We start from the raw sequence: 12,062 nt of genomic DNA on the forward strand, positions 1-12,062 counted from the left end.
TTCTACAAACAACATTTTATACCCTACCTGAGGGGGCTAGTAGCTTAATGGAATAAAATCCGGGGACATTGTCCCTTTTAAATTAAGATCATGCTACTTTTGCATGCCTCTTCCATGCCTCAGTGAAGTCCACCAGTTTTGGGTGTTACACATCTCCTTTTTGTGACGTGGTACTTAACATGAAGGTCACAAAGAGACTTACTGATCAATATTATAATACCCGAGTATCTGGGAGTGTGGTAGAGACACTAGAAAACATATTTTACCTAATTTTACTAATTTTACAACTTTTTGTGGGAAATAAAAAAAAAAAGGCATGCACCGAATGTACAGATATATATTTACTATAACCCCCCCCCCTTCCCCCATACATATAATACGTATATATGTTGATACGCAATATGGGGGAGATTTATCATAAGTCTCTTAGATCAGAACTGCTCTAGTAGCACATGACAACCAATCAGAGCTCAGCTTTCTTTTTCCCACAGCTGTTTATAACATTAAAGCTGAGCTCTCATTGGTTTCCATGGTCAACTAGAACAGTTTTACCTCAGAAACTTGATAATAAATCTCCCCCATATTGCGTATCAACATAAGATCATTCACAAGGAGACAGTTGTGTTCTTAAAGTACATAAGTTCCAGTATACCCATCCCTGCTATACCTAAAAATCACTTGGCATCTGATATTTTTAAAGAGCCATCCCATACACACAAGGCAACATGAAGCGGCTCGGTGAAGATGGCGTTAAAGGTGTATAAGAGTCTGATGGAGTCACATAATTCGTAAAAGGACAGTCGCCCAGCCTCGTAATCCAGACATATACGAAATTTATCACAGGAGATATTGTTTAGTAACCGGATCTCTTTCTTGTTATGCATCACTGAACATTCGTTATTGAACCAAGTCCTCCTCTTCAAGCTCCAGGACTTGTTATTATTTCCAATGTATGACTTATCACCTTTCCTGTCCATACTGGGGTAACACATCCCCACCCTCCAACTGCCCGTGCTACTGCCCTCCACATCCCAGTAATGTTGCCCTGAGGTAAATGTCCCTCTGCTGATCACCTGAGGATGCTGGAATCTCACTGCGGTTTCTGGACGATTTTGCACCTCTTGGGTTCTGGTCGCACTTTTCAAGTCTTTTGATATGTGAATATTATTACCAGCTGTATTTATATCCAGTAAAATGTCTGCAGGATACCCTAGATAGGCCCCGCTCTTTATACCTGATATTATATCATGTAGTGCGTCACAAATCACAGTCACATCCAGATCATCTACATCAGGTCCACCAGTGTCCTCATCACCTCCCCCCTCCTCAGGATCACACAAGTCACCTGTGTCTGGTTCCTGTAAAACAATCAGTGGATCAGTCACGTTACACAGCTCCTCAATGTGCCTCATCTTCCTGGAAAGCTCGTCATTCTTTATTTCAAGCTGATGAATCTGAAAACAAAATAAGTGTGATACTTCCTCCTCCTGATTGCAAAACTCAATAAGGATCTTCTTCTCCAGGTCATCCAGACGTCTCCTGATGTCCATAAACAGGGTTTGGACTCTCACGTGTTCTCCAGATGCTTTTTCTTGGGCTTGTATCCAGCGCTCCCTCATACTCGAGATCTTTTTCTCAGTCTCATCCCTTTGTGTCATCAGTTTCTGAAGAACATTTCTCAATTTCTTCTTCTTATTATCAGAAGCCTCATCCAGTGACTCCACCTGATGTCCTCGATGTTTTCCAACCAAAGTACAAGACACGCAGATACAAGTAGCGTCTTCGGTGCAGTAATATTCCAGGATCTTCTTATGGACAGGGCATTTCATGTTCTCCAGGGAAGTGCTGGGGTCAGATAAGACGTGTTCTGGTGACTTGCTGTGGACTTTCAGGTGTTTATCACACAGAGAAGCTTCACACAGAAGACAAGTCTTCACAGCAGGTACAGGAGAGTCAATACAATAAGTGCAGAAGATCCCAGCAAACGCCTTTGGGCGAGACTCAGTATGTAGGAAATTCCTCACAATGTTACTCAGAGTAAAGTTCCTCATCAGTGCCGGCCTCTCCACAAACTCTTCTCTACATTCAGGACAGGAATAAAGACCACACTCGTCCTGTGTATCCAGCATTTGGTCAATGCAATCCCGGCAGAAGTTGTGTCCACATCTCAGCATGACAGGATCGGTATAAGTGTCCAGGCAGATGGAGCAGTCCAGCTCGTCTCGCAGAGCAGCAGCCGCCATGGCTGACACAGGAAGTGAAACGTTCTCAGAAACCAGAGGGCGGGTTTCATGCTAATCTCCATAGGCAGCACAATCCAGGCACTATTAACCTGTTAATGGCCACTTCTCTGAATAGTATAGGGTATTTGCTGAGAGTGCGTTAACAAGTTAAATTTTTCCGACGCAGTTTTTGAAGCTAAATGCAAATGTGATAATCGGTGAGAACATATAATGGAGAGAAGCTGCTCCTCTTTTTTTTCACTCCACTCCTGGTTTGAACATCAAAAACGGTACATCCAAAACTGATAGTGTGAATTTTCCCTTAAACATTTAAGGCTTATGGAGCCGGATTGTTATATTACAATAAGGATTCTTACAGTAACACGATTGTTCAGTTTCTACAGGATGAATTCACATTTATGCGGATGTGATGTATGATATACGGTCAGTTGCTAGGATTCAGTATTTCTGATTATATTTACAACTGTGACCTGCACCATGTCTAAAGATCATTTCGACCCTGAAATATCACAACTAACGTAAATGTTTTTTGTCACATTGGCAATGAACTTAGTGAAAATGTACCTTACGATGAAACCCATTTAGCAAAAAGAAAATCTCTGGGTACAAGATTGGAATTCAGATTTATTAGTAGTGATGAGCAGATCTATCAGTATTCAGATCCGGTGGTTTTGTGGTCACAGACCGAAATCCGAATAACTGTGAGCGGTGTTAACCCTTTAAATGGGTCCGCTCACCCACTCGTGAGCAACAGTTGTTGTCCTTTACATACCGCCTGATGTTACAGGGAGACCCACAATTGGTGCCAGCATCCAAAACGCAAGGTCTTCCTGAAGCGCATTTTGTGTACCTTGAGTAATTTACGTACACCTATGAGCCCTCCTATATTGACAGAGGTATAAAATAAAGATACACGAAGGTCCAGATCAGATCTCTTTGCCTCCCCTTGCCCCCCACAACGAAGTCGTGCCTGTGGAGTGACCTGGTGGTTTCCTGCAGCAGCCAGTCCAACCCACTTTGCGACAGGCTCTGGTAAAAACCGTGTGTCACTTAGGTGTCGGCTTACATCATCGCTTGCAGTGGTGGTTCAGTAAGACCACTACCTCTGACCCGGACATCCACGCTGGGCAGGGATCCGGCAGGCGGATTGTATGTGCAAAGGATCTGCAGGTAGACGTTAGAGGGGAAGACATTGATCTTAGTGGCAGCCAGGGATCACACGTAGACAAGAGATGTAGAACTTTATTCCAGAACACAGCCAAGGTAACAGTCCAATTTGTCCAGGTCCAAGGTAGATGGTTGGATTATGACTGGCAAAGGATGCTCACAGTCTAGTTTCTGTAGTTTTAGGCTGGAGAAGTTAGGAGCTATTTTAGCAGCGAGGTTTAGGCAGACTCGGTTAGGGATCAGAGTTGCTGTAGGAGGCCTGATATCTGCCTGGCGGCGTGTCTGGACAGCAATTACTGTCAAAGAAAGCACTGAGAGTGGATACTCAAACTTTCAAAGTGCTGGACAGTCCCAATTCTAGTCCTGCCTACAGAAATTCAAGGACCTGTAAAATATTAGGGTTAGCCTGAGATCGTGGTTTGTACTTACAATAAGTAAGATGAGTTAAACTTTTTCCATATTTTATTGTATACTCCTTTCTGACTGAAGGAGAAAGTCCCTGGAATCTTAAATATTTGGACATAGGATCCATGCTGACAACTATAGTCTTCCTGGATGTGGATGCTGGATCGGGCCCTGGAACAGAAGGTTCTTTGATATTGGTAGGTTTATTGGATTCCTGAAGGGACATACCTTTTAGGAGCAGATATCAACTCCTATTTGGCCAATCCAGCAGATCAGGCACTCTCCTGATATATATTTTCCATAACTCTTGCAATTAGGGGAATACCAGAAGGAGAAAGGGAAACTCTCTTAACCCCTTAGCGCTCTGCGCCGTAGCTGTACTGCGCTGAGTCCCGCGATTAGCGCTCCGCGCAGTACAGCTACTGCGCAGAGCCGATGCCGGTTCAGCGCTGCATAGCAGCCGAACCGGCATCGTTAGCCACGGGATTTCAACGGTAATCTACCGTTGACATCCCTGGCTAACACCCGCGGTCGGAGTGGGCTCCGATCGCGGGTGTTTAACCCGTTAAATGCCGCGGTCAACGCGACCGCGGCATTTAACATGCCTTCTGGGGGTCTTTACCCCACGATCGGCCCCCCCGCACCGTTTTCGGGGGGGCCGATCGCTGTTTTGGCTCCTCTGGGGTCCGATCGGGACCCCAGAGAAGTCTGGAGGGTTTACCTTTAAGATGGCGTCTGTGACGTCATCTTAAAGGCAAAGTGTCAGCCTATGCATCTGCATAGGCTGGCACTGATAATACCCTGCAATACATTAGTATTGCAGAGTATTATCAAGAACAAGCAATCAGATGATTGCTTGTTCATATCCCATGGTGGATCATGTAAAAAATGTAAAAAATAATGTTTTTCAATAAAAAATTACTTTATAAATCACTAAAAATGCCCATAAGCCCCAAAACATATAAAGAGACATATAACGCTCAAAAAAGTCTAAATCATAACACAAACCCCACATATATAGTATCACCGCGTCCGTAACAATCCATAGAATAAAACTAAATAACCCATATGATGAACGCCGTAAAAAAAAAACGTCAAAAACCCGCCAAAAATTATGATTTTTACCTATTATATCCCACTAAAAATGCAATAAAAAGTGATCAACAAAACATATGTACTCCAGAATGATATTGTTGCAAAGAACAACATGTCCCGCAAAAAACAAGCCATCAACCAGCTCTGTAGCCAAAAACGTAACAATGTTATGCCACTTGGAAGACAGCGATGCAAAAATGATAGATTTTTCCCCACATTAGGGTTTTATTTGGCAAATTTAGTAAAACATAAGAAAAAATATTCATGTCTGGTATCCCCGTAATCATATCGACCCATAGAATAAAGATAACATGATTATTAGGCTATACGGTGAACACGAAAAAAAAAAAAAGTAAAAAATCCAGTACAGAATTGATGCTTTTCTACTCATGACCTCAAAAAAAGTTCCAAAATTTTCAACAATAGGTGATACCAACCCCAAAATGGTAACACTGGAAAAAGCATCTCGTCCCGCAAAAAAAATGCCGTCACATGGCCCAAATAACGGAAAAGCGAAAATTTTATAGCCTTCAAAAGGGACCAATGAGGAAACTAAAATCCTGGCAGCTGCAGGGTGCTCCTTCCCTTCTGCGCCTCGCTGTGCCCCCATAACACAAGTAGCGGCCACGTGTGGGGGGTCGCTGCACTCAGGAGAAATTGTAGAACAAATTTTATGGTGAGTTTTCTCTTTTTATCTTTTGGAAATGTGTAAATTTTAGGGCTAAATGAACGTATAACCGACAAAATTTGACCATTCTAAATTTCACCGCCATTTTGATTCAATTACTATGAAGATCTCAAAGGGTTAACAATCTTTGTAAATGCTGTTTCTGATAGTTTGAGGGGTGCAGATTTGAAAATGGGTTGGTTATATAGGGGGTTTTGTTGCTAAATATGTAAAATTTGATTTCAAACAGTATTTATCCCCAAAATAGTCAATTCCGAAAATACGGAAAATCGCTATTCGATTTGTAGGCCGCGTGACGTCAAAATAAATTATCCAAACATTTCAAAAATTATGAAAATGTAAAGTAGACAAATGGGAAATGTTATTCTGCAAGTTATTTAGGTGGTAAATCTATCTGCCTGAAAACGCGGTGATTTTGAATTTCGAAAATGGCAAATTTTTCTAAAAATTCATCATTTTTTTCTTTTTTTTGTAAATAAACGCAAAACTTATCAGCCAAAATTTACCACTAAAATGAAGTACAACATGTGGGGAAAAAACAATCTCAGAATCGCTTTGATAAGTAACAGTGTTCAAAAGTTATTACCACAGGAAGAGACACTGGTCAAATTTCAAAAAAAAGTTCCGAGCCTTAACCTGCAAACAGGCTGCGTCCTTAAGGGGTTAACCTGACCTCTGTGGGGACAGGAAGAACACTGGCAGGAGGATGTGGGAGGAGTCCTTTTAACCTATCTTCTTTCTGTCCCTGCAGAGGTCAAGGGGTATCCTCCAGGTGGAGTTGTCATGGGGGACGAAGTGGAAAATAGGAGTTTTCATGGATTACCCCAAACTGTTGAGCGGTAGTGTATATGGGGACACACAGTACTACTACTCCTATGCTTTATATTTAGGGCAACTGTAGAAACAAAAAAATATATATAAATGTATATAATGATATAAATATGCACATGTAGATATCCAGTCATATATACATGTACAGATACATCTATTTATAACAGTATACCTTCATATATGCATGAATACATTTATGTTTATTGGGGATCAATATGAAGGGTCCTCACTAATGCTTTACTTTAGCCAATGCACTGAAATATGGAGACATGCGCACTATGTCCCGGCGGTGGAAGTATTAGCTGTGTATTTCTGCTCCATCATCTTATAGGACACCAGCAACGTCATTAATTTATCATTAGTCAAAAGAATGAAAGAAAAAAATAAAGTATTTGAAGGTGCCATCTGGACGTAGGTAGATAGGTACCCAGCCATCTTGTGTGGTCTATAACTAACTAACTCACCCTCTGAGGTGATTTCTGACATAAGTGGGGAAATCCTCCATTTTATCCTTGTCAGCCATCTTGTGTGGTTCATTACTTCACCCCAACTTAGATCTGGGAAGCGGGCTATACCTACAATTCAGTATGTTTCTTTAGCCTCTGAGGTGATTTCTGACATAAGTGGGGAAATCCTCCATTTTATCCTTGTCAGCCATCTTGTGTGGTTCATTACTTCACCCCAACTTAGATCTGGGAAGCAGGCTATACCTACAATTCAGTATGTTTCCTTAGCCTCTGACATAAGTGGGCAAATCCTCCATTTTGTTCTTGTCAGCCATCTTGTGTGGTCTATAACTTCATCCTAACTTAGATCTGGGAAGCGTGCTATACCTACAATTCAGTATGTTTCCTCTACCTCTGAGGTGATTTCTGACATAAGTGGGGAAATCCTGCATTTTATCCTTGTCAGCCATCTTGTGTGGTTCATTACTTCACCCTAACTTAGATCTTGTAGGCGAGCTATACCTACAATTCAGTATGTTTCCTTAGCCTCTGACATAAGTGGGCAAATCCTCCATTTTGTTCTTGTCAGCCATCTTGTGTGGTCTATAACTTCATCCTAACTTACATCTGGGAAGCGGGCTGTACCTACAATTCAGTATGTTTCTTTAGCCTCTGAGGTGATTTCTGACATAAGTGGGGAAATCCTCCATTTTATCCTTGTCAGCCATCTTGTGTGGTTCATTACTTCACCCCAACTTAGATCTGGGAAGCGGGCTGTACCTACAATTCAGTATGTTTCCTTAGCCTCTGAGGTGATTTCTGACATAAGTGGGGAAATCCTCCATTTTATCCTTGTCAGCCATCTTGTGTGGTTCATTACTTCACCCCAACTTAGATCTGGGAAGCAGGCTATACCTACAATTCAGTATGTTTCCTTAGCCTCTGACATAAGTGGGCAAATCCTCCATTTTGTTCTTGTCAGCCATCTTGTGTGGTCTATAACTTCATCCTAACTTAGATCTGGGAAGCGTGCTATACCTACAATTCAGTATGTTTCCTCTACCTCTGAGGTGATTTCTGACATAAGTGGGGAAATCCTGCATTTTATCCTTGTCAGCCATCTTGTGTGGTTCATTACTTCACCCTAACTTAGATCTTGTAGGCGAGCTATACCTACAATTCAGTATGTTTCCTTAGCCTCTGACATAAGTGGGCAAATCCTCCATTTTGTTCTTGTCAGCCATCTTGTGTGGTCTATAACTTCATCCTAACTTACATCTGGGAAGCGGGCTGTACCTACAATTCAGTATGTTTCCATAGTAACTGTTCACTGTCTGGCTTTGTGATCTGTGCTCTGCTCATCGAGGGCTTCAGAGAAACAGACGGTAGGCCTTGCTTGAAAGTACAATAGCAACATAGCAAGGAAGTACAGAGTGACCAGGAGAGGTAGTTCAGATATAAATTGGATCTAGTAACCTAAGCAACGTGATGGCCACCGCAGTGAGAAACGTACAAAGACCCTTTATACCATAGGGTTGGGTTTCAGAAGACCAAAGTGACCATATTTTTGACACCCATCTCGTTTCAGTGAAGGGGGACTTTGTCACCAAATTTTTCCTATTAAACTTCCAGCCCCCTCATAGAATGAAATGGCCTTTCCATAATTCCCTCTTTTATGTGATACCACGCCTCTGTTTACCTATTTTTTTTTTAAATCACGAGCAGAGAAGAGTCATATTTTGCCTGAGGTGAGTCACGTGTAGAGGCTGCAAGTGAAGTGTCAATTCAGTAGCCCCTAGATTTGGTTTTATAGTACCTAGAAAGATACTTATGGTGTCATTTTAAAGATAAGAATCACATCTTTCAGATCACATCAGGCTTTCTGATTAAAGAACGAGAGATTCAGGCAGTTAAAATAATAGGCTCAAACCAAATCTTTATCTGCAGCTCACTTTTCCAACTATGTCTTTGATTGCCTTTATCTCCAATTCTGTAGCTCCCAGAACTACAAGCCAAATGTTTTACATACTACTGTACCAAAGATAGGGGCATCTGAAGTGACACTGCCCGCCACCTCTAAACTTGACTCATTTCAGAAATAATCTGACTCTTCTATGCTCATTTTACAATTACTTTGGCACAATTTTCTTTTATAAAAGTGTGAGATTTCACAGAAAAGAATGGATTCTACAAACAACATTTTATACCCTACCTGAGGGGGCTAGTAGCTTAATGGAATAAAATCCGGGGACATTGTCCCCTCTAAATTAAGATCATGCTCCTTTTGCATGCCTCTTCCATGCCTCAGTGAAGTCCACCAGTTTTGGGTGTTACACATCTCCCTTTTTGTGACGTGGTACTTAACATGAAGGTCACCAAGAGACTTACTGATCAATATTATAATAACCGAGTATGTGGGATTGTGGTGGAGACACTAGAAAACATATTTTACCTCATTTTACAACTTTTTGTGGGAAATTAAAAAAAAAGGCATGCACCGAATGTACAGATATATATTTACTATAACCCACCCATACATATAATACGTATATACACATAGGGGGAGATTTATCATAAGTCTCTTAGAGCAGAACTGCTCTAGTAGCACATGGCAACCAATCAGAGTTCAGCTTTCTTTTTCCCACAGCTGTTTATAAAATTAAAGCTGAGCTCTCATTGGTTTCCATGGTCAACTAGAACAGTTTTACCTCAGAAATTTGATAATAAATCTCCCCCATATTGCGTATCAACATAAGATCATTCACAAGGAGACAGTCGTGTTCTTAGAGTACATAAGTTCCAGTATACCCAACCCTGATATACCTAAACATCACTTGGCATCTGATATTTTTAAAGATCCATCCCATACACACAAGGCAACATGAAGCGGCTCGGTGAAGATGGCGTTAAAGGTGTATAAGAGTCTGATGGAGTCACATAATTCGTAAAAGGACAGTCGCCCAGCCTCGTAATCCAGACATATACGAAATTTATCACAGGAGATATTGTTTAGTAACCGAATCTCTTTCTTGTTATGCATCACTGAACATTCGTTATTGAACCAAGTCCTCCTCTTCAAGCTCCAGGACTTGTTATTATTTCCAATGTATGACTTATCACCTTTCCTGTCCATACTGGGGTAACACATCCCCACCCTCCAACTGCCCGTGCTACTGCCCTCCACATTCCAGTAATGTTGCCCTGAGGTAAATGTCCCTCTGCTGATCACCTGAGGATGCTGGAATCTCACTGCGGTTTCTGGACGATTTTGCACCTCTTGTGTTCTGGTCGCACTTTTCAAGTCTTTTGATATGTGAATATTATTACCAGCTGTATTTATATCCAGTAAAATGTCTGCAGGATCCCCTAGATAGGCCCCGCTCTTTATACCTGATATTATATCATGTAGTGCGTCACAAATCACAGTCACATCCAGATCATCTACATCAGGTCCACCAGTGTCCTCATCACCTCCCCCCTCCTCAGGATCACACAAGTCACCTGTGTCTGGTTCCTGTAACACAGTCAGTGGATCAGTCACGTTACACAGCTCCTCAATGTCCTTCATCTTCCTGGAAAGCTCGTCATTCTTTATTTCAAGCTGATGAATCTGAAAACAAAATAAGTGTGATACTTCCTCCTCCTGATTGCAAAACTCAATAAGGATCTTCTTCTCCAGGTCATCCAGTCGTCTCCTGATGTCCATAAACAGGGTTTGGACTCTCACGTGTTCTCCAGATGCTTTTTCTTGGGCTTGTATCCAGCGCTCCCTCATACTCGAGATCTTTTTCTCAGTCTCATCCCTTTGTGTCATCAGTTTCTGAAGAACATTTCTCAATTTCTTCTTCTTATTATCAGAAGCCTCATCCAGTGACTCCACCTGATGTCCTCGATGTTTTCCAACCAAAGTACAAGACACGCAGATACAAGTAGCGTCTTCGGTGCAGTAATATTCCACGATCTTCTTATGGACAGGACATTTCATGTTCTCCAGGGAAGTGCTGGGATCAGATAAGACGTGTTCTGGTGACTTGCTGTGGACTTTCAGGTGTTTATCACACAGAGAAGCTTCACACAGAAGACAAGTCTTCACAGCAGGTACAGGAGAGTCAATACAATAAGTGCAGAAGATCCCAGCAAACGCCTTTGGGCGAGACTCAGTATGTAGGAAATTCCTCACAATGTTACTCAGAGTAAAGTTCCTCATCAGTGCCGGCCTCTCCACAAACTCTTCTCTACATTCAGGACAGGAATAAAGACCACACTCGTCCTGTGTATCCAGCATTTGGTCAATGCAATCCCGGCAGAAGTTGTGTCCACATCTCAGCATGACAGGATCGGTATAAGTGTCCAGGCAGATGGAGCAGTCCAGCTCGTCTCGCAGAGCAGCAGCCGCCATGGCTGACACAGGAAGTGAAACGTTCTCAGAAACCAGAGGGCGGGTTTCATGCTAATCTCCATAGGCAGCACAATCCAGGCACTATTAACCTGTTAATGGCCACTTCTCTGAATAGTATAGGGTATTTGCTGAGAGTGCGTTAACAAGTTAAATTTTTCCGACGCAGTTTTTGAAGCTAAATGCAAATGTGATAATCGGTGAGAACATATAATGGAGAGAAGCTGCTCCTCTTTTTTTTCACTCCACTCCTGGTTTGAACATCAAAAACGGTACATCCAAAACTGATAGTGTGAATTTTCCCTTAAACATTTAAGGCTTATGGAGCCGGATTGTTATATTACAATAAGGATTCTTACAGTAACACGATTGTTCAGTTTCTACAGGATGAATTCACATTTATGCGGATGTGATGTATGATATATATACGGTCAGTTGCTAGGATTCAGTATTTCTGCCTTTATTTACAACTGTGACCTGAACCATGTCCGAAGATCAGTTCGACACTGAAATATCGCAACTAACGTAAATGTATGGAGTCACATTTGCAATGAACATGGTCCTCTTGAAAATGTACCTTACGCTGAAACCCTTTTACCAAAAAGAAGATCTCTGGGTACAAGATTGTAAATCAGATTTATTAGTAATGATGAGCGGATCTATCAGTATTCAGATCCGGTGGTTTTGTGGTCACAGACCAAAATCCGAATAACTGTGAGCGGTGTTAACCCTTTAAATGGGTCCGCTCACCCACTCGTGAGCAACAGTTGTTGTCCTTTACATACCGCCTG

General features: G+C 41.8%; 2 protein-coding genes across 2 annotated transcripts; both read right to left on the reverse strand.

Moving 5' to 3' along the window:
• Positions 1 to 342: 342 nt before the first annotated feature.
• On the reverse strand, positions 343 to 2,277 carry LOC140126084 (E3 ubiquitin/ISG15 ligase TRIM25-like). The gene has a single exon (XM_072145189.1). It carries the CDS (start codon positions 2,241 to 2,243, stop codon positions 675 to 677), a length of 1,569 nt encoding a protein of 522 aa, XP_072001290.1. The 5' UTR covers positions 2,244 to 2,277; the 3' UTR covers positions 343 to 674.
• Positions 2,278 to 9,705: 7,428 nt separating this feature from the next.
• Positions 9,706 to 11,274, reverse strand: LOC140125873 (E3 ubiquitin/ISG15 ligase TRIM25-like). The gene is made up of 2 exons (XM_072144749.1): positions 10,422 to 11,274; positions 9,706 to 10,265 (listed from the first exon to the last, which is right to left on the reverse strand). Exons 1-2 carry the CDS (start codon positions 11,272 to 11,274, stop codon positions 9,706 to 9,708), a joined length of 1,413 nt encoding a protein of 470 aa, XP_072000850.1.
• Between the last annotated feature and the right edge of the window lie 788 nt (positions 11,275 to 12,062).

This window comes from Engystomops pustulosus, chromosome 4 (genome assembly GCF_040894005.1).
Source record: "Engystomops pustulosus chromosome 4, aEngPut4.maternal, whole genome shotgun sequence".
Taxonomy (NCBI): Eukaryota; Metazoa; Chordata; class Amphibia; order Anura; family Leptodactylidae; genus Engystomops; species Engystomops pustulosus.